The sequence below is a fragment of the Dendropsophus ebraccatus genome, chromosome 4, assembly GCF_027789765.1.
Source record: "Dendropsophus ebraccatus isolate aDenEbr1 chromosome 4, aDenEbr1.pat, whole genome shotgun sequence".
NCBI classification, from domain to species: domain Eukaryota; kingdom Metazoa; phylum Chordata; class Amphibia; order Anura; family Hylidae; genus Dendropsophus; species Dendropsophus ebraccatus.
The window spans coordinates 8,259,085-8,282,545 of record NC_091457.1 but is presented as its reverse complement, the minus strand read 5'-3'; the positions used below and the strand labels follow the sequence as shown (position 1 = coordinate 8,282,545).

At 47.7% G+C, this 23,461-nt stretch overlaps 1 protein-coding gene across 2 annotated transcripts; it reads right to left on the bottom strand.

Moving 5' to 3' along the window:
- Positions 1-2,822: 2,822 nt before the first annotated feature.
- HTATIP2 (HIV-1 Tat interactive protein 2) lies at positions 2,823-23,460 on the bottom strand. 2 transcript variants are annotated; one of them, XM_069968048.1, is made up of 6 exons: positions 23,294-23,460; positions 13,766-13,955; positions 11,787-11,894; positions 7,511-7,648; positions 5,777-5,838; positions 2,823-3,669 (listed from the first exon to the last, which is right to left on the bottom strand). In XM_069968048.1, the coding sequence occupies exons 1-6, from the start codon at positions 23,398-23,400 to the stop codon at positions 3,441-3,443; spliced, it is 834 nt and encodes a 277-aa protein (XP_069824149.1). In that variant the 5' UTR covers positions 23,401-23,460; the 3' UTR covers positions 2,823-3,440. The 2 variants fall into 2 exon arrangements, with proteins under 2 accessions (XP_069824149.1, XP_069824150.1); XM_069968049.1 differs by lacking the exon at positions 23,294-23,460 and adding an exon at positions 17,503-17,578.
- Between the last annotated feature and the right edge of the window lies 1 nt (position 23,461).

Genomic DNA, 23,461 nt, shown 5'->3' with positions numbered 1-23,461 from the left:
CTTCCCAGGTCAGAGTACAGGGCTGTAGACCCCGCTATGCAGACCATGAACCATTCACACTGTGTTTTTGCACTCTCCTGTTCGATTATTATTCTGTGTAATAGAGACAACGATCAGCTGATGAAACGGCTAACGATGTCTGTGCAGCCCTTGCTAAACGATTATCCGGTCATGTAATAGGTCCAGTAATCTAGCAGATTGGCACTCGCTTACAGTATTGATCGGACCGCCATCGGTCGTGCAATAGGTCCCTTATAATAAGATCCGGTCTATACTGAGTAATAATCAGCAGCTACAAAGGGTATCTGTGTGTGAGGAAAGGACTGTGTGTAGGGACAGAATGGGAACCCCCAGCCATCAATATATTCATATACGTCCAGGAGGAACAATACAGACCAGCACTTCCTCCTCTCTGCTCTGCCATGACAGTGCTGGAGAATGTGCACCCTCTCACTACACTGAGGATGTACAGTCCCATAGATGTCATGTGGAGGGAGAAGGGGTTACTGATGCACTGGGGTTATACAATGCTATGTGTACAGAAAGGAAAGAAACAGCAGCACAGCAAGGAAGGGGTTAATGTACAATGCAGCACATTGCACATAAAGCAGTATAAGAACACAAGGCACATCTGCCAATAGCTTTGTGTGTGGTCAGTGAGGGAAGCCTTGATTTACCTTTCAGGAACAGCATGCATCATATTCAGCAGCCAGACAGGCTCAGCTTGCAGGTACACAGCCCAGGAATTCTCATGCTCTCTCTCTCTCCTGCACATAACACATGATAACCCCCTGCACACACTCTCTTCCTGCGTTCTGTCTTGATCAAGCTGTTACTAGAGAGGAACTTCCCCTAACAACAAGCAGTGGACAGCAGACTGCATGGAAGGGAGACACCTAGTGGCCAAGATTTTAGAGCTGGTTTTCTGGCATAAGGAGTCATTATGGGTAAATGAAGTGATTTACAAATATGTTAGGGATCACATGGAGAGGCGTACAGTGAAGGAGGAAGTGGCTGTCCAGGCATGATGGGAGTTGTAACAGTTTTGCAACAGCTGGAGAGCCAAGGTCCCCTACCCCTGGTTTAGGGAATATTGTATTAAAGGGGTACTCCAACAATATTTTTATTCTTTCAAATTAACTGGTGTCAGAAAGTTCTATTTAAATCTTCAGTTTTCCAGTACTTACCAGCTGCTGTATGTCCTGCAGGAAGTGGTGTATTCTTTCCAGTCTGACACACTGCTCTCTGCTGCCACCTCTGTCCATGTCAGGAACTGTCCAGAGCAGGAGAGGTTTTCTATGGGGATTTGCTGCTGCTCTGGACAGTTCCTGACATGGACAGAGGTGGCAGCAGAGAGCACTGTGTCAGACACCACTTCCTGCAGGACATACAGCAGCTGATAAGTACTGGAAGACTGGATATTTTTAAATAGAAGTCAATTATATAAAAAGACACAAAGGAACAAACAGGCAACAACCAAAATTTTTAGATTTTATTTTTAATATCACAGGTTTAAAATCTTCTGTTCAGGTGTGTTCAGAGTATATAGTACATTCATATATTGGACTAGAGGTCCGCAGTGACGCAGACTTGCTGTAAGGCTTTGGTCTCCAATCTGTGGCTCTCCAGCTGTCGCAAAACTACAACTCCCAGATGTTGAGGCATCCTGGGAGTTGTAGTTTTGCAGCAGCTGGAAAGCACCATATTCATGGAGTGCACTTTGCTATTTTTTTTCCCTATAGAAAACCATTAAAGTTTGCAGCAATGTAACAGTATCACTATGTGTCACCCTTAGTGTTTGCATTGCTGGTTGCCCCCAATTTGCAGGTTACTGCCCCCATCTCACAACCTCACTGCTGCACCATTCACTGTCATGTGTTACAAGAGACCTATGACTTCCTCCCACATTGACATTGCACAATGGAGGCAGTGACCTACCACTTCACATGACTAACAGGGATATGTCACCACTTAGCCCAAACCTTAAAGGGGTATTCTGCACACACATCACTTTTAATGTTGCTGCCTATGGTGAGACTAACAATTCCTTCCATACTTGTTATTATCTATTCAGTCTTCTTCCCCCAGTTCTCAGCTGCTGCTTTCTGCTGAAGACACAAAAATCTGTGTGTGAGGTTTTCTCTCTGTTTCCCCCTCCTCCCTTTTAAGACAACTGATGTAGACAAGTCCCTGGCAGGCTGCATCTGCAACACTGTAGCTTCTTTGTAATGCTGGGAGGGATAACCAAACTCATCAGCAACTTGTCCACAGAATAACGCTCCCAGCATTACAAAGAAGCTACAAAGTTGCAGATATAGCCTGCCAGGGACTTGTCTCAAAAGGGAGGGGGAGACATTGAGTAAAGCTCACACACAGATTTTTGTGTCTTCCGCAGAAAGCAGCAGCTGAGAACTGGGGGAAGGAGACTGAATAGATAATAACAAGTATGGAAGGAATTGTTAGGGTGTTATTACACGGGACGATGGGGGCCAGATAACTGTAAACGATAGATCGGCTCTCGTTTACTGGGCCTATTACACTGTCCGGTAATCATTTAACAAGGGCTGCAGGGACATCGTTAATGATGTCCTTGCTTAACTTTATACATTTGTCCAGGCTGCAGGGCTCCTCTTGCGGTCTTCTCCCCGGGTCCCGCGCGCTTCAGCTTCAGAGCGGCCTGTCTCAGCTGACAGGCCCCACAGCCAATCACTGGCTGCGGCGGTCCCAGCCTGTGATTGGCTGAGCAGCCTATCAGCTGAGACAGGCCGCTCTGAAGCTGGAGCGCGCGGGACCCGGGGAGAAGACTGCAAGAGGAGCCCTGCAGCCTGGATAGGTAATGTATATTGTCAGTCGCCAGCCGCGCACCGCTATTACACACAATTACCGACTATTATAGGTACAAACCTATATCAATGATCAGCCGATGATCGTTCTGATCGGCTGATCGTTGTGATTATTACACGGAGCGATAATCGGCCGATTATCGTTCCGTGTAATAGTACCCTTAGTCTCACCATGGGCAGCAACATTTCAAAGTTATGTTTGAGCGGAATACCCCTTTAAGGTTTGGTCTTACTGGTGATGTATCACTGTTAGACAGGGTCGCTGTTAATGTGAAGTGGTAGAATACCCTTTTAAAGCTATCCAGAATTAGAAAATATCTTATTTTCTGTAAACAGCGCCACCTATGTCCACAGGTCATGTGAAGTATTACAGCTCAATCCAAATAATGTCAACTGCAATACTGCAATCAACCTGTGGACTAGGGGGGGGGCGCTGTTTCTAGGCAAAAAAAGCAACCATGTTTCCCTAAAACTTGCCAATCCCTTTATATAGGAATATAAATCTCCCTTATTGTCTCTTTTCCTTTTTTTTGCATTAAATATGATAAAATAAGATTTCTGACATTCACCACTAGCTGTAGCCCTCATCCCCCACCACTAGCTCTTCTGTTCCTGCTCCTCCATCTTCCCCAGTGTGTGTATAGCTTTGTTTTCCAGCAGCTCCACCCTCTTGTCACTTTGCAGCACGGCACTATTCAGCATGGCCCTCACCAGCGTAGTGATGGGCACGGAGTAAGCGGTGGGGAAGAGGTAAGAGATTGGACTCAGCATTTTCCTCGCGAACCACTCGCTTGGGCGTGACTCTTTTCGGTCGACCATGAGGACTCTGTAATAGAAGAGGAGGTGGGGTCAGCTGCAGTATATAACACACCTATCTCCACCATGCTTTATACTGCATATCTGCTCTATTAGATACAGCTATGATTAAGGACTCCAGCCTGGAGTGTAACTCATGCCAACTCATATTCAGAGGCTCCTGCTCTGTCCCTCCTCCCTGCTTTACACTGCTGCTCGTCTTGTTCTGATTGGCTGCTGTGTATAGGCAGAAGTTCAGCAGCACTAGTGACACAGACAGCTTCCCCAACTTTACTGTACAATCTAATGGTAACATGTAATATACAGACATCAGGGGAGGCTGCAGCACTAGTGACACAGACAGCTCCCACTATAGTATTGTCCATTCAAATGGTAACATGTAATATATACAGTAGACTTCAGCAGAAGCTGCAGCACTAGTGACACAGACAGCTTCTCCCAGTGTAATATCTATTCTAATGGTAACCTGTAATATGTAGACATCGGGGAGGCTGCAGCACTAGTGACACAGACAGCTTCTACTATTGTAATGTCTATTCTAATGGTACCATGGAATATATAGACATCAGGGGAGGTTGTAGCACTAGTGACACAGACAGCTCCCCCAGTGTAATGTCTATTCTAATGGTAACATGTAATATATAGACATCAGGGGAGGCTGCAGCGCTAGTGACACAGAGAGCTCCCCACAGTGTAATGTCTACTCTAATGGTAACATGTATTATATAGACATCAGGGGAGGCTGCAGCACTGGTGACACAGACAGCTCCCCTCAGTGTAATGTCTATTCTAATGGTAATATGTAATATATAGACATCAGGGGAGGCTGCAGCGCTAGTGACACAGAGAGCTCCCCACAGTGTAATGTCTACTCTAATGGTAACATGTATTATATAGACATCAGGGGAGGCTGCAGCACTAGTGACACAGACAGCTCCCCTCAGTGTAATGTCTACTCTAATGGTAACATGCATTATATAGACATCAGGGGAGGCTGCAGCACTAGTGACACAGACAGCTTCCCCCAATGTAATGTATATTTGAATGGTAACATATATTATATACATATTAGAGGTGACTCAGTATCGTCAGTGCAGATATGTAACTGTTTTAGGACCAGGGCTTCTATATCACTGCACTTCCCAACACAGCCACTGGTGGCAGCAGAGAGGCAGCATTGCCCCTTTCTGCTGCCACAATATGTAAAAAAAAACAAAAAACACTTTCTTTAATAAAATTAAAACCACAAAGTAACATAATTAAAAATATATATATATATTATAATTCTTTAAAGCGACTCCGTACCCACAGTCTGTACCCCCCAAACCACTTGTACCTTCAGATAGCTGCTTTTAAACCAAGATCTGTCCTGGGGTCCGTTCGGCAGGGGATGCAGTTATTGTCATAAAAACAACTTTTAATCCGGCAGCGCTGTGTCTAACGGCCGGGGCTTACATTTGTATATGCATTAGGCTGGCACAACCTCTCCGTCCTTCCTCCCCACCCTCCTCATCATTAGGAATGATCCAGGAACATTTACTGCTGTTTGAGCTTTGCACAGGTGTATTAACGATCCAGCCCATGTGCCAGGCTTCCACAGCTGACAAATAGGAAGCAATCTGCCTGGAGTATTCCTAATGATGAGGAGAGTGGGGAGGAAGGACAGAGAGGTGGTGCCAGCCTAATGCATATACAAATGTAAGCCCGGCCATTAGACACAGCGCTGCCGGATTAAAAGTTGTTTTTATCACTATAACTGCATCCCCTGCCGAACGGACCCCAGGACAGATCTTGGATTAAAAGCAGCTATCCGAAGGTACAAGTGGTTTGGGGGGGACAGATTGTGGGTACAGAGTCGCTTTAAGTTCCCATAAGGAAAACAACCAGGAAGAGTGACAATCTGCTTGTTTGGCCAGTTGTATACAGATGAATGCAGTTATGGGACTTTCCATCCGTTTTTATTACTCGCTGACCACTGAACATTTTTCTGTACAGTTATGATCCGCTATAAATGGCGACAGCGAATATTAAGGTGATTTGTGAGTAAACGCTCAGCATAAGTCTCTACCATAAAGATATCACAGAATTATCTTCATGTAATAATCTCATCTACTTACGCAGGTCTGAAGATGGTGAACCGCTCAAATCCAAGCTCCTCCACCTCCGCTTCCACCTCCCCCTGCGTTAATACAGAATATTAGGTGTCAGGGATGGTTCAGTAGCTCTATAGCATTACCTAGGTCTCTCTGATCTTACAGGGTCATATGTGACTTTTTCCAAAGGAAAACACTGAAGCTGCATTTAGGTTATTGTACAATTTTATTAAGCGACTGCTGAACCATAGCCTACACGCAACATGTACAAGATTGGACTTGACTGCCCTCTGGTGGCCGACCTGTAGTATTGCAAACAACCCACAATAACTAATAAAGGAGATGACAGTACAAGGACATGAGATGCTGCAATGCTCCATCATTATTAAATGGGTTATCCAGGAGTGGATAAAACATAGCTGCTTTTTCCCAGTAACAGCGCCGCTCTTGTCCTCAGTCTGAGTGGTATTGCAGCCCAGTTCCATTAAACTGAATGGAGCAGAGTTGCAATGACACTCAAAATCTGAGAAGAGAAATGGACAAAAGCAGCTATGTTCTGTCTAAATGGGGAATCTATTATTATGCAGCAATATATTCTGCATATAAAATGCCACAAGAGCCCTATTTTATTGTTATACTCTCTGACATCATATCTCTGTCTGTGATGTCATCTCCCTGATGCAATATCTGTCGGAGATGTCATCTTTCTCTAATATAATATCTGTCTGGGATGTCAACTCTCTCTGGAGTACCATCTTTCTGTGATGTCATCTCTCTGATGCAATATGTTTGTGATGTCATCTTTCTCTCATGTCATATCTGTCTGTGATGTCATCTCTCTCTGATGAACCATCTGTCTGTGATGTAATCTCTCTGATGTCATCTCTCTGATGTTATTTCTCTTTTTAATATAATATCTGTCTGTAATGTCATCTTTCTCTTATGTCATCTCTGTCTGTGATGTCATCTCTTTCTACAATGTTGTATTTCTGTCTGTGATGTCATCTCTCTGATGCAATATCTGTGATGTCATCTCTCTGATGTTATTTCTCTTTTTAATATAATATCTGTCTGTAATGTCATCTTTCTCTTATGTCATCTCTGTCTGTGATGTCATCTCTTTTTAATATATCTGTCTGTGATGTTCTCTCTCTGATGCAATATATTTATCTTTCTCTTATGTCATCTCTGTCTGTGATGTCATCTCTTTCTACAATGTTGTATTTCTGTCTGTGATGTTATCTCTTTTTAATATATCTGTCTGTGATGTCACCTTTCTCTCATGATATCTGTCTGTGATGTTCTCTCTCTGATGCAATATATTTGTCCGTGATGTCGCATCTTTCTACAATGTTGTATCGCTGTCTGTGAGGTCATCTCTCATGTATCTGTCTGTGATGTCATGTCTGATGTACCATTTGTCTGTGATGTCATCTCTCTGATGCAATATCTGACTTTGATGTCATCTCGTTCTACAATGTTGTATCTCTGTCTGTGATGTTATCTCTTTTTAATATAATATCTGTCTGTAATGTCATATCTTTCTGTGATGTCATGTCTCTGATGCAATGCCTGTAATGTCATCTCTTTCTAGAATGTCGTATCTCTGTCTGTAATGTAATCTCTCTCTAATATAATATCTTGCTGTGATGTCATCTGTCTCTGATGTACCATCCGTGATGTCATCTGTCTCTAATATATCTGTCGGTGATGTCATTTCTCTGTGATGCCATACTCCATGAACAGATGTGTACTGACCTTAACCCTGAGATAGAGGAAGCTGCTTCCCTTGTTGGCACCTTTAGAAGATTCCAAGTTAAAGTGCTGGCATCCTCCGGCTTTTGCCAGCTGCGCTGACTTCAGAACATAGTCATGATCCACTCGGATAAATCCAGCCTGGAAAACAGAGCACAAACTATTACATCCCCATCGAGCCTATTTATCCCATATCTAGTGTCTGTGGGAAGCGATGAGCCCTCAGGGCAGTAATGGGTGGTTTGAACCCAGTATAATACTAAACTATGAATACTCTGGTCTGGGCTACATTGTGTCTTTTGTCAATAAAGTTAATCTGTTCATCCAGATCTTCCTGGTTCACATGTAGAATGCTGAGGAAAGCTGAGTGTCCTGAGATATCATAGGGATGTCAATGTACGAAGCAGCACCCATATCTGGGGGGGGGGGGACTCTGATTAGAAGTTTTATTCTCTTATTATTTAAAGGGAAAATGCAATTTAATTTCTCTAGGGCCAACCTGTGGCTCCTCAGCTCTTGCAAAACTACAACTCCCAGCATGCCCCAACAGATACAGGCTCTCAGGGCATTCTACAATTAGTATCTGGAAAGTTGGAGGCTCTCCAGCTGCTGCAAAACTGAGAGTTGTGGCGTCTCGAATTGTTGCAAAATTACAAAAGTCTGCATACTCTGCAGGTTCTTTAGTTATTGCTGCAGGTTCTTTAGTTATTGCAAAACTACACCTCCTAGCATGCCCTGACAGCTGCAGGTTCTCTAGCTATTGTAGAACTACAACTTCCAGCATGCCCTAATAATGACAGGCTCTCTAGTTATTGCAGAACTACAACTCCCAGCATGCACTGATTTAATGGTGAGTTAATGCATTTAATAAATTGTCTCCAACCTGTGGCTCTCTAGCTGTTGCAAAACTACAACTCCCAGCATGTCCTGACAGCTGCAGGCTCTCTAGCTATTGCAGAACTATAACTCCCAGCATGCACTAATTATATTGTGAGGGCCTGCATTAAATAAACTGTCTCGTTTCCAACCTGTGGCTCTCCAGCTGTTGCAAAACTACAACTCCCAGCATGGCCTGACAGCCAAAGGCTCTCAAGCTGTTGCAAAACTACAAACTCCCAGCATGCTCTGACAGCTACAGGCTCTCTACCTATTGCAGAACTATAATTTCCAGCATACACTGACAGCTGCAGGTTCTCTAGCTATTGCAAAACTACAAACTCCCAGCATGCTCTGACAGCTGCAGGCTCTCTAGCTATTGCAGAACTATAACTCCCAGCATGCCCTGACAGCTGCAGGCCCTTTAGCTATTGCAGAACTATAACTCCCACTAATTATATTGCGAGTGCAGCCAAAGGCTGTCCGGGCATGCTGGGAACTGTAGTTTTACAACAGCTGGAGAGCCGTAAGTTGGAGAACCCTCATTTAGGATAAGGTTTTTAAAGGGTTAACCGCTTTGACAATTATTGGACTGTATCACATCACGGAATTAACGCTACAATATTTAATGGCGTTTATCGCCGCTGCGGATATTGCGGTATATTACGGTAGAACAGTGGCCGCTTTGTTTCCCGTAACACCCGCGCCGGGCGCATTGTGCGGCCCCCCCATAACGCCCCGATGATTATTTTATTACCTTTGAAGCGTGGTCGCACAGCGTCCCCATTCTCACATTCCTATGCAGCTTTCCGGCCTGGTCCAATCACCGGCCCGGCTACCCACGCTGCCACCTGACAAATCCCTGGCTGGGAAGGGGGGCTCATGTGTCGTCCCATTAAAGCGAGCCTCTAATTTCCCTGCCTTTCGTTCAGCGCTAAACGCCGCTTAATAGAGTCCTGCCATCTTCAATTGTCCGCAGGAAATTAGAGTGACACAAATACCGGCAGCTTTCATTGCCTCTTCAATCTGATTAGTCATTTCAATACTACCCCCAGCTATGACAAGCTAGCGTCCCCCCCACCACCCCCGCTCATTGTCCCTGACTTACAAGTGACACATTCTCCTTGAAGATCAGGCAGGGAGCAGCCTGGGAGCCCCTCGCGGCCTTAGCCCATCATTCCACCTCAATGAACACCGCTTGACAAAATGCCCACACCTTTGTTTCTCAAAACAAAACAAAAAAAGTTGATATATTGACGCCTGAGCCATCGGCGTCCCCTTAATCCGATACACTTTCCCAAATCCTCTGAGACCCCAAGCGGACGGTGAGTAAAGCCTCCTATTATCCTGTATTTAACCTATCATTACGCCATGCAGCATTTCCATGGTAGAGAATGCAAAACAGGCCCGACGCATACCGTGACATGGGCATTCAGCTGAGAGCCCGCACCGTGGATTCCTCCAAATTGATGAGCGTTCCCCTTTAACAGGCAAACAATTATTGCTAATATAAGTGTCTGCAAAAGGTAAAGAGGGTTAACCACCCAGCTCTCTACTGCTATAGTGTCTGTATCTACTGTGGATCTGCCATACTATTCAACCAGGAGTAGCTGGATCCAGGGACTTATATCATTGAAGAACCAGGAGGATCTGGATGAACAAGGCTGTGCAACATGTCAGCGTTAACTTAATATGTATTTTTGAACCAAGAGGATCTGGATTAAGGGCCTTATGTCTGATGAGCGTGGTTGTAAGGCTCTGCAAAATGTTTGTTAGTTACGCCAGTGAGATTGTTTTTTTTGTTTTTTTAAATCAACTTGTGTCAGAAAGTTATAAAGATTTGTTATTTATGTCTATTTAAAAATCTCTAGTCTTCCAGTACTTATCAGCTGTTGTATGTCCTGCAGGAAGTGGTGTATTCTCTCCAGTCTGACACAGTGCTCTCTGCTGCCATCTCTGTCCATGTCAGGAACTGTCCAGAGCTGCAGCAAATCCCCATAGAAAACCTCCCCTGCTCTGGACAGTTCCTGAGTGTATCAGAGCTGAGATACAGGACTCGTTACGGTGTATCAGAGCTGAGATACAGGACTCATTAAAGTGTATCAGAGCTGTAATACAGGACTAGCTACAGTGTATCAGAGCTGAGATACAGGACTCGTTACAGTGTATCAGAGCTGAGACACGACTTGTTACAGTGTATCAGAGCCGAGATACAGAGCTCGTTACAGTGTATCAAAGATGAGATACCTGACTCATTACTGTGTATCAGAGCTGAGATAAATGACTTGTTACAGTGTATCAGAGCTGCGATACATGACTCATTACAGTGTATCAGAGCTGAGATACATGACTCGTTACAGTGTATCAGAGCTGAGATACAGGACTAGTTACAGTGTATCAGAGCTGTAACACAGGACTAGTTACAGTGTATCAGAGCTGAGATACCTGACTCATTACTGTGTATCAGAGCAGGGATACAGAGCTCGTTACTGTGTATCAAAGCTGAAATACCTGACTCATTACAGTGTATCAGAGCTGAGATAAATGACTCGTTACAGTGTATCAGAGCTGAGATAAATGACTCGTTACAGTGTATCAGAGCTGAGATAAATGACTCGTTACAGTGTATCAGAGCTGAGATAAATGACTCGTTACAGTGTATCAGAGCTGAGATAAATGACTCGTTACAGTGTATCAGAGCTGAGATACAGGACTCGTTACCGTGTATCAAAGCTGAAATACCTGACTCATTACAGTGTATTAGAGCTGAGATAAATGACTCGTTACAGTGTATCAGAGCTGTGACACAGGACTCGTTACAGTGTATCAGAGCTGTGACACAGGACTCGTTACAGTGTATCAGAGCTGAGATACATGACTCATAACAGTGTATCAGAGCTGAGATAAATGACTTGTTACAGTGTATCAGAGCTGTGACACAGGACTCGTTACAGTGTATCAGAGCTGAGATACATGACTCGTTACTGTGTATCAGGGCTGGACACATGGCTGGTGTATGCCATTCGCTCTCCTCACCCATCACAGATACAGATGATAAAGCATATCCATGCAGAGCTGCAGGACCTGAACTCCCCCGAGGTCACATGACTTAGGTAATGTGAGGCCCTTTGCCTGCACACTATATGTCTCCATCCTGGATGTGTCTGCAGCTTCCTATGAGTGGACTTTGTACCTAACATCTGTAATACTGGGGGTTATGACTCCATCATTAAGATAAAGAGGAACAATTCTTATCTGGGATCAAATTCTAATAACATTAAAGCAAAGAGCAAATGTCATGTATGGCGGGAACATGAGCAATGGGGCGGTACATGGCATTTACAAGTGTAAGGACTGCTCGTTGTATTACGTGTAAGCTGGAGGGGGGCCAGGATCTACTCACTTCCCCAGATTTTGCCTTTGTGGTTCCCAGACAGCAGAATCCCACATCGTGTCCTTGAAAGGCAGAAGAATATTCATCCAACTTCTCAAAGTCAACCACCTCCTGGTTCTGGATAGGGAGAGAGAGAAGATGAGGGGTCCATGAAAGTCCGCAGACCCATAAGATAGGATAGGGGGTAAATAGCCCCAACAAAATAAGAAGTGTAAACGGCATCATATTATCTCATTACATGACTGACCAGACCCCACAATGAGCACACTACTGTTCTGAAATACTCTGCACTGCTGGAGGACCCTGCCCCTCTACTGTGTAACTCTCCACTTCATCAGAATATGCAGCCCACTTCTTAAAAACCTGGTCATGGTCTACCACAATATTTCCTAAAATACTCTGTGCTACTGAAGACCCTGCTTCTCCACTGTGAGTCCATAATTTCCCCAAATATTAGTACACTCACCACCTGAAATACTCTGTGCTGCTGCAGGATCCTGTCTTATCCACTATCGAACTCTTAGGGTACTATTACACGGAACGATAATCGGCCGAATTGGCCCGATTCGGCCGATTATCGCTCCATGTAATAAATGCAACGACCAGCCGACCGCGCACCGCTACGTGTAATAGCGGTGCGTGGCCGGCGACTAACGATATACATTACCCATCCACGTTCCAGCCCTGGAACGTGGATGGGTAATGTATGCCAGTTTAGCAAGGGCTGCAAGGACATCGGTAACGATGTCCTTGCAGCTCTTGTCAAACGATTATCGGGTCGTGTAATAAAGCCAGTAAACGAGCAACGATCTAGCAGATCGGCGCTCGTTTACAGGTATTATCGGGCCCTGCTTGGCCCGTGTAATACCACCCTAAGTCTGTGATCTCTTACTTGTCTATATTTTCTTCCTTACATCATGACACCTCACAAAGTGAACTGACCCCCCCCCCCCCCCCGTTCCCCAAGATCAGCACACTCCTATCTGAAATACTCTGTGCTGCTGGGAAGTCTAATCCTTCCACTTGTTTTCATTCTCCTCCACCCATCATATACAGCCCTGTCCTAACATTGTAAGTGTACAGGTCCCTACCCCTACAAGATCAACACACTCGCTTCTGAAATACTCTGTGCTGCTGAAGGATCATGTTCCTTCCACTATTAGGCTAGGTTCACACTGCGTTTTTGCAATCCGTTTTTTTTTTCATCCGTTTTTTGCAAAAAAAGGATTTAAAAAAGTGGATGCATTGGGTGCATCCATTTTGATCCGTTTTTCCATTGACTTTCATGGAAAAAAAATTGGATCAAAACCGATAAGTTTTGTTTTTGACGGACACAAAAACGTAGCTGACACTACTTTTGTGTCCGTTAAAAAAAATCCGTTTTGATCCGTTATTTTTTTACAATGGAAGTCAATGGAAAAACGGATGCACACAAATGCATCCGTTTTTCACAAAAAACGGATGAATAAACGGATTGCAAAAACGCAGTGTGAACCTAGCCTTAGTCTGTGACTTCACTTCATTACATCATGACACTTCATCAGTATACAGGTCACTACTACTACAACAAATCAACACACTACCCTCCTGAAATACTCCGTGCTTCTGGGGGATTCTGCTCCTTTAGGGTAAGTGCATACTGAGGAAATATGACGGAAAATCCGTAGCGGAATCTGCCACTTGCGGACTGCGGCGGGTGGGCGTGTCTCCGCCCGTGTCATAGACTCCATTCTATGCACGGACGGATTACGTCGTCCGTCCAAAGAATGAACACGTGAGCGGCGGATTCCGCAATGGATTTTCCGTCACACTTCCTGAGTGTGCACATACCCTCACTGTGCAACTCTCAGTCAGTGAACGTCCTGTCTTCCTTCCTCTTCTCTTTTCAGGATTCCCACAATCTGATTGGCTGCATAGTGTTCTATCCCCGCCCCCTTGGAATGATCACATAAAGTAATTATTATACACTGTATAACGTTATAACCCACCACATCCTTATAAGCCTCATCTTCGAAGTCTAACTTGCGGCGCCCCACGATGGTGACTTTGCTGAAGAGCCGGCTCTGCAGTATCTGCTTGAGCAGTTCTTTCCCGGTCTCTCCGGACGCCCCGAGGATGAAGCAGGACTTGTTCAGCTGTCTGAAGTCTTCTCGCAGCGTCTGCAGGTCTTTAGCCATCCTGTGCGCGGGAAGGAAATGATAAGGCGTTAGGAGGATTCTCATAAATATAACCGGGTCCCACGGGGACTACTGGGCACAGAGCGTTCTGCTGCTATAGTAATAAATTACAGACTAATGGGTAAACAACAGCCAACACTTTACCGCTGGCAGAGAAGATCCAGAGATCACACCGCTGCTGCTGCTGCTGCTGGGCAAACTGCAAATGCATCGACCCAATACACAGAGGAAAGGTCCCAGATCTGGAAGTTCATTTATGGAAAAGTAGCTACTGCAATTATAAGCTTCAGGAACAACTAAAGGCCTGAAACCCTTTGCATCATATCTGCTATGATGTCTCCTTACAGGGCACACATCCATAGAAGAGGGGATCCTGCTCCCCTATATCTCTATAGAATAAGTGGAGAAGCAGAAGTCTAGCTGCTACAATGTTTCCTATACACTGCAGCAGCATGGAGGACATTATAAAGCAGTAAAGAGCAGTGTATGATGTAAATGCTACACTGGGAGAGATATACCACTTACTAGAGCGTTCAGCTCTTCTTATTCACTTTGCAGTTGCTTCCTGCTCCTTTCTCCATAGAATTCCATTGGCAGCATGGAGGACATGAAAGAGCAGTACTGAGCAGCGTAAGCTGTGAATTTGGCACTGGAGTGAGATATAACACTAAAGATTTTGGTACCTTCTCTCACTCTCTCTTTGAAACTCCCTGCTCCACCTATACCATCTCTTAGACTTCTATGGGCAGCATGGAGGACATTATAGAGCAGTGCTGAGCAATGTAAGCTGTGAATCCAGCACTGGGGTGAGATATCACACTAGAGCTTTTGGCACCCTCTCTTACTCTCTCTTTAAAGGAAACCTGTCACCACCCCCCACCCCCGTGCCGGGGTGACAGGATCCCGACCCCCCGTTAGAGCCCCCTATACTTACCTCATCGCGCCGGGTCCCGCTTCCTGAGCCGGTCGGGTGACTGAGATTTTGGCACCCCGAAGCCCGGCGCGCGTGCTCACAGGAGAGTCCTTTGCCCATAGAGAATGACGAAGCATCGGACTCCCCATTCTTCCATTCATTCTCTATGAGCATCTGACTCTCCTGTGAGCGCACGCGCCGGGCTTCAGGCGCTGAAATCTCAGTCACCCGACCGGCTCAGCTCGGGTCGGGAGCTTGTCACCCCGGCACGGGGGGTGACAGGTCCTCTTTAAAACACCCTGCTCCACCTATACCATCTCCTAGACTTCTATGGGCAGCATGGAGGACATTATAGAGCAGTGCTGAGCTTTGTGAGCTGTGAATACAGCACTGGGTGAGAAGTAACACTAGAGCTTTTCGCAGCTTCTCTCACTTTCTTTCTTTGAAGCTCCCTGCTCTACCTTTACCATCTGCTAGACTTCTATGGGCAGCATGTAGGACATTATGGAGCAGTGTTGTGCTTTCAGCACCTTCACTGTATGTCTGTAGTTTAGATTACTCCTCCTTTATCCATAGACTTCTTTGGGCAGCTCTAACCTGATCCTTTAATGAAATGATCTGCCTCCTAATATTTCTAGTAGTTCTTGATGAGTTTAGGAGGAGGAAGGGCTCAGAAAAGGAGTCTGATAGCAAAAGATTTTTTCTCTGATAAGATATATTACACTGTTTTTTATAACCACTTTTATCACTATTGATTGATACAGTGTTTGTGTTAGTGACATTTAAAGTGTCACTGTCCTTCCTATGGAACAATAAGTAGGATACAATGTATAATAAAGGGTGGATTAGGGGCAGGACAGGACTTGTTCAGAACTTTTCCTTGGAAAGTTCTTGATGTGATTATACAAGGAGGAAACTGCATATTACTGTTCAGCCTGAAATCTGTTTATTTCATGTCCTTGTGTAGTCAGCGACCGAAGAGGAGATGCTGATGTTTATAAACAAAGGACAGAAGCTTAAAGAGCTTGGGGTCCTCTCCATAATGATCTTGTGCTTACAGCGAAAAGAAGTGTTCCCCAACCAGATGCAGAACTACAACTCCCAGCATGCCCTGACAGTCAGAACTTCGTCTGTCAGGGCATGCTGGGAGTTGTAGTTTTTCAGCAGCTGCAGAGGCACAGGTTAAAGGGGTTATCCAGCATTAGAAAAACATGGCACCACCAGTTTGGAGGCAGGTTTTGCAACTCATTTCCATTAAAGTGAATGGAGTTTAATTGCAAACCACACCTGAAAAAACTTAAAAAAACAAACAAAACCAAAACCATTTACTGTTAGGGCCCTATTCCACCGGACGATTACCGTTCGCATAATCGTTAACAATCTCAAATGACCGCTATTGCGAAAGACCTGAAAACGTTCATTAATTTTTATGGAACGATAATCGTTATTTATGATCGTATTTGCGATCGTTTTTTCTTCGCTATTTCTTCTCTATTGCGTTCGTATCTATTGCAAACGACTGAACGACATCTTATTCAATGCGAACATTTCGCGAGCGAGCAACGATAAAAATAGGTCCAGGTCTTATAAAGCGCTCAACGATTTCTCGTTCGCTCGTTAATCGTTAACTGCATTTCAACCGAACAATTATCGTTTAGATTCGAACGATTTAACGATAATCTGAGCGATAATCGTCCGGTGGAATAGGGCCCTTAGGCACATACGGTTATTTAATGACCTCTTTCAGATGCAATTGTGAATAGGCTGAAAGAAAGGATCTGTTTTACCTTGTTAAAGGGGTTCTCCATCTCCTCCCTGCACTCCACTCCACCCAAACAGGTCCCATCCTGCCTTTCTATATATTACACTAGTTTGGCTCTATGACAATGTTATATATATGGTGTTTCCAGATCGCCCACCTATAACAGAATATGACCCGCCTAACCACAGCGCCCAGCAGCTGCCAACCAAGCCTTGGGGTGTAAGCACATGGTCAGGTTTTTTGCATGCAGTACCTGAAGCCCAAGCTGTGAGCAGATCTATAGATGATACATATATAGGAAAAGACTGGGACTTCTCTTTTTTTAAAGCCATTCTTGGCTTTGGCTTCAAAGACTCCACCAGAAACCTGAACATAGGAGCACACGTAGAAGACACTTAAGCCCCTATTCCACGGGGCGACTATGAGGACCGTTCCCCGCTCGCTACCGCCGCTATAACACGCGGCAGCAGCCAGTGGGTGAGTCCGGGGGGGTCTGCCCGGGTGATCACTAGATCGTCCGGGCAGCCCATAGCATATAGCAGCAGTCTGCTGTCGCAGCTCCTATTCCACAGAGCGATGGCAGCAGATCATTGCTGTATGAGACAATGTTGAAAGTCCCCATAAAAATCCTCTCCTGCTCTGCACAGTTTCTGACATGGACAGAGGTGGCAGCAGAGAGCACTGTGTCAGACTGGAGAGAATACACCACTTCCTGCAGGACATCCAGCAGCTGATAAGTACTGGACGACTGGAGATTTCTAAATAGAAGTAAATTACAAATCTATATAACTTTCTGAAACCAGTTGATTTGAAAGAAAAAGATTTTTGCCGGACTTTCCTTTAATTGTGCAGATGCAATGAACCAGGACTGACCTCAGGGAGCGCCTGACAGCCGCCAGCATGACTCTGCAAATCCAATCCTGCAAGAGAAGGAAGGAGCGCACCCAGTTGTGTAAGGTGACCATGTACACAAAGCTGCGACACCCACCGACACATGTGTATCCTCCTCCTATTACAGGTGGATATATCAGGAGCCACCCCCGCTGTAGGAGTCACCACCACTGAAAACGTATAGGGTCTATGATCTACCGCACTGTGTGATGTGTTTACTGTATGACACTATATGGCAGCATCATATGTCATGATACTGAACTTCTGGGCTCTAACTGTGCAGAGCAGCAGCAAATCCCCATAGAAAACCTCTCCTACTGTGGACAGTTCCTAACATGGACAGAGGTGGCAGCAGGGAGCATACACCACTTCCTGCAGAACATACAGCAGCTGAAAAGTACTGGAAGACTGGAGATTTTAAATGGAATTAATTTACAAATCTATATAAGTGGCTGACACCAGTTGATCTGAAACTGGAGTGCCCCTTTAAGGGTTAAAATCTGCATTTGCCGCGGATGGGGAACATAATAACAATATCTATTGGGATCTCTGAGGTAAAAAGCCATAAGGATAAAGTGCTGTGAGACACTTTATCAGTGACAATCTATGTTGTGACGGTAACATGACGGACGGGGACTGGAGGCTAATGATAAAGGGGTACTCTGCTATAAGAAGGTTTGCTAATATAGTGTTATCACCAACAGCAGCGGCTTCAGTGTGATTCACATTGATGTTTATAGGGACTTTAGGGGAGAATGAGGTGTGATTACAGCATGATGCCTTGTGCTGAACAATGCCACAGGCAGAGGAGATGACAGCAGAGGGCAGGGATTGAATACAGCTGCCGTGTTATGCACTGGCCTGCATGGGTTACTAGCACAGTGTATGTGTGGTGTCAGGGGGCACAGTGTATGTGTGGTGTCAGGGGGCACAGTGTATGTGCGGTGTGAGGGGGCACAGTGTATGTGTGGTGGTCACTAGTACAGTGTATGTGTGGTGGGGGGGCACAGTGTATGTGTGGTGTCAGGGGGCACAGTGTATGTGTGGTGTCAGGGGGCACAGTGTATGTAAGGGGGCACAGTGTATGTGTGGTGTGAGGGGGCACAGTGTATGTGAGGGGGCACAGTGTATGTGTGGTGTGAGGGGGCACAGTGTATGTGTGGTGTCAGGGGGCACAGTGTATGTGAGGGGGCACAGCAGGGGCGTAACTACCACTGTAGCAGCCATAGCGGCTGCTATGGGGCCCGCCACACCAGGGGGCCCCATGGCCTGCTCCTGCAATACACTGGGCCCCCTGAGCAGGTGACCAAACGGGCCTCCCGGGTTCTGCAAATGTCCCTTTAACTGAAAGTGCTTGCAGTTATGACTACACTTGACGGCTTAGTGGTCAGTTGGGAAGGGGGGGGGGGGGCCCAATCAAAAATGCTATGGGGCCCAATCATTTCTAGTTACGCCCCTGGGGCACAGTGTATGTGTGGTGTGAGGGGGCACAGTGTATGTGTGGTGTCAGGGGGCACAGTGTATGTGTGGTGTGAGGGGGCACAGTGTATGTGTGGTGTGAGGGGGCACAGTGTATGTGTGGTGTCAGGGGGTACAGTGTATGTGTGGTGTGAGGGGGCACAGTGTATGTGTGGTGTGAGGGGGCACAGTGTATGTGTGGTGTGAGGGGGCACAGTGTATGTGTGGTGTCAGGGGGCACAGTGTATGTGTGGTGTGAGGAGGCACAGTGTATGTGAGGGGGCACAGTGTATGTGTGGTGTCAGGGGGCACAGTGTATGTGAGGGGGCACAGTGTATGTGTGGTGTGAGGGGGCACAGTGTATGTGTGGTGTCAGGGGGTACAGTGTATGTGTGGTGTGAGGGGGCACAGTGTATGTGTGGTGTGAGGGGGCACAGTGTATGTGTGGTGTCAGGGGGCACAGTGTATGTGTGGTGTGAGGGGGCACAGTGTATGTGAGGGGGGCACAGTGTATGTGAGGGGGCACAGTGTATGTGTGGTGTCAGGGGGCACAGTATATGTGTGGTGTCAGGGGGCACAGTATGTGTGTGGTGTCAGGGGGCACAGTGTATGTGTGGTGTGAGGGGGCACATTGTATGTGTGGTGTCAGGGGGCACAGTGTATGTGTGGTGTGAGGGGGCACAGTATATGTGTGGTGTCAGGGGGCACAGTGTATGTGTGGTGTCAGGGGGCACAGTGTATGTGTGGTGTCAGGGGGCACAGTGTATGTGTGGTGTGAGGAGGCACAGTGTATGTGTGGTGAGGGGGCACAGTGTATGTGTGGTGTCAGGGGGCACAGTGTATGTGTGGTGTGAGGAGGCACAGTGTATGTGTGGTGAGGGGGCACAGTGTATGTGTGGTGAGGGGGCACAGTGTATGTGTGGTGTCAGGGGGCACAGTGTATGTGAGGGGGCACAGTGTATGTGAGGGGGCACAGTGTATGTGAGGGGGCACAGTGTATGTGAGGGGGCACAGTGTATGTGTGGTGTGAGGAGGCACAGTGTATGTGTGGTGTGAGGGGGCACAGTGTATGTGTGGTGTAAGGGGGCACAGTGTATGTGTGGTGTCAGGGGGCACAGTGTATGTGTGGTGTCAGGGGGCACAGTGTATGTGAGGGGGCACAGTGTATGTGTGGTGTGAGGGGGCACAGTGTATGTGTGGTGTGAGGGGGCACAGTATATGTGTGGTGTCAGGGGGCACAGTGTATGTGAGGGGGCACAGTGTATGTGAGGGGGCACAGTGTATGTGAGGGGGCACAGTATGTGTGTGGTGTCAGGGGGCATAGTGTATGTGTGGTGTCAGGGGGCACAGTGTATGTGAGGGGGCACAGTATGTGTGTGGTGTAAGGGGGCACAGTGTATGTGTGGTGTCAGGGGGCACAGTGTATGTGAGGGGGCACAGTATGTGTGTGGTGTCAGGGGGCACAGTGTATGTGTGTTGGTGAGGGGGCACAGTGTATGTGTGTTGGTGAGGGGGCACAGTGTATGTGTGGTGTCAGGGGGCACAGTGTATGTGTGGTGTCAGGGGGCACAGTGTATGTGTGGTGTCAGGGGGCACAGTGTATGTGTGGTGTCAGGGGGCACAGTGTATGTGTGGTGTGAGGGGGCACAGTATGTGTGTGGTGTCAGGGGGTACAGTGTATGTGTGGTGTCAGGGGGCACAGTGTATGTGTGTTGGTGAGGGGGCACAGTGTATGTGTGGTGTCAGGGGGGGCACAGTGTATGTGTGGTGTGAGGGGGCACAGTGTATGTGAGGGGGCACAGTATGTGTGTGGTGTCAGGGGGCACAGTGTATGTGTGGTGTGAGGGGGCACAGTGTATGTGAGGGGGCACAGTATGTGTGTGGTGTAAGGGGGCACAGTGTATGTGTGGTGTCAGGGGGCACAGTGTATGTCAGGGGGCACAGTGTATGTCAGGGGGCACAGTGTATGTGTGGTGTCAGGGGGCACAGTGTATGTGTGGTGTCAGGGGGCACAGTGTATGTGTGGTGTGAGGGGGCACAGTGTATGTGTGGTGTGAGGGGGCACAGTGTATGTGTGGTGTGAGGGGGCACAGTGTATGTGAGGGGGCACAGTATGTGTGTGGTGTCAGGGGGCATAGTGTATGTGTGGTGTCAGGGGGCACAGTGTATGTGAGGGGGCACAGTATGTGTGTGGTGTAAGGGGGCACAGTGTATGTGTGGTGTCAGGGGGCACAGTGTATGTGAGGGGGCACAGTATGTGTGTGGTGTCAGGGGGCACAGTGTATGTGTGTTGGTGAGGGGGCACAGTGTATGTGTGTTGGTGAGGGGGCACAGTGTATGTGTGGTGTCAGGGGGGCACAGTGTATGTGTGGTGTCAGGGGGCACAGTGTATGTGTGGTGTCAGGGGGCACAGTGTATGTGTGGTGTCAGGGGGCACAGTGTATGTGTGGTGTCAGGGGGCACAGTGTATGTGTGGTGTCAGGGGGCACAGTGTATGTGTGGTGTCAGGGGGCACAGTGTATGTGTGGTGTGAGGGGGCACAGTGTATGTGTGGTGTGAGGGGGCACAGTGTATGTGTGGTGTCAGGGGGCACAGTGTATGTGTGTTGGTGAGGGGGCACAGTGTATGTGTGGTGTCAGGGGGGGCACAGTGTATGTGTGGTGTGAGGGGGCACAGTGTATGTGAGGGGGCACAGTATGTGTGTGGTGTCAGGGGGCACAGTGTATGTGTGGTGTGAGGGGGCACAGTGTATGTGAGGGGGCACAGTATGTGTGTGGTGTAAGGGGGGCACAGTGTATGTGTGGTGTCAGGGGGCACAGTGTATGTCAGGGGGCACAGTGTATGTCAGGGGGCACAGTGTATGTGTGGTGTCAGGGGGCACAGTGTATGTGTGGTGTCAGGGGGCACAGTGTATGTGAGGGGGCACAGTGTATGTCAGGGGGCACAGTGTATGTGCGGTGTGAGGGGGCACAGTGTATGTGCGGTGTGAGGGGGCACAGTGTATGTGTGGTGTGAGGGGGCACAGTGTATGTGTGGTGTGAGGGGGCACAGTGTATGTGTGGTGTGAGGGGGCACAGTGTATGTGTGGTGTGAGGGGGCACAGTGTATGTGTGGTGTGAGGGGGGCACAGTGTATGTGTGGTGTCAGGGGGCACAGTATATGTGTGGTGTGAGGGGGCACAGTGTATGTGTGGTGTGAGGGGGCACAGTGTATGTGTGGTGTGAGGGGGCACAGTGTATGTGTGGTGTGAGGGGGCACAGTGTATGTGTGGTGTCAGGGGGCACAGTATATGTGTGGTGTCAGGGGGCACAGTGTATGTGTGGTGTGAGGGGGCACAGTGTATGTGTGGTGTGAGGGGGCACAGTGTATGTGTGGTGGTCACTAGTACAGTGTATGTGTGGTGTCAGGGGGCACAGTGTATGTGAGGGGGCACAGTGTATGTGAGGGGGCACAGTGTATGTGTGGTGTCAGGGGGCACAGTGTATGTGAGGGGGCACAGTATGTGTGTGGTGTCAGGGGGCACAGTGTATGTGAGGGGGCACAGTGTATGTGTGGTGTGAGGGGGCACAGTGTATGTGTGGTGTGAGGGGGCACAGTATATGTGTGGTGTCAGGGGGCACAGTGTATGTGTGGTGTCAGGGGGCACAGTGTATGTGAGGGGGCACAGTGTATGTGTGGTGGGGGGGCACAGTGTATGTGTGGTGGGGGGGCACAGTGTATGTGTGGTGTCAGGGGGCACAGTGTATGTGAGGGGGCACAGTGTATGTGAGGGGGCACAGTGTATGTGAGGGGGCACAGTGTATGTGTGGTGTGAGGGGGCACAGTGTATGTGAGGGGGCACAGTGTATGTGAGGGGGCACAGTGTATGTGTGGTGTGAGGGGGCACAGTGTATGTGAGGGGGCACAGTGTATGTGTGGTGTCAGGGGGCACAGTGTATGTCAGGGGGCACAGTGTATGTGTGGTGTCAGGGGGCACAGTGTATGTCAGTGGGCACAGTGTATGTCAGGGGGCACAGTGTATGTGTGGTGTCAGGGGGCACAGTGTATGTGTGGTGTGAGGGGGCACAGTGTATGTCAGGGGGCACAGTATATGTGTGGTGTGAGGGGGCACAGTGTATGTGTGAGGGGGCACAGTGTATGTGTGAGGGGGCACAGTGTATGTGTGGTGTGAGGGGGCACAGTGTATGTCAGGGGGCACAGTATATGTGTGGTGTGAGGGGGCACAGTGTATGTGTGAGGGGGCACAGTGTATGTGTGAGGGGGCACAGTGTATGTGAGGGGGCACAGTGTATGTGTGGTGTCAGGGGGTTACTACCTGGGCAGCTCGGAGGGCCCGGACAGCTCCTGGTGCAGGGTTATGGCCACAATCAGGACAAGGATGGAGCCACCGATCCAATAACCGGAGCCCCGGACACCCGGCATAGACAACACCGACCACAGTGCCGCCGCTTCCTGCCCTGCCCCGCAGCACTGCGCATGCGCG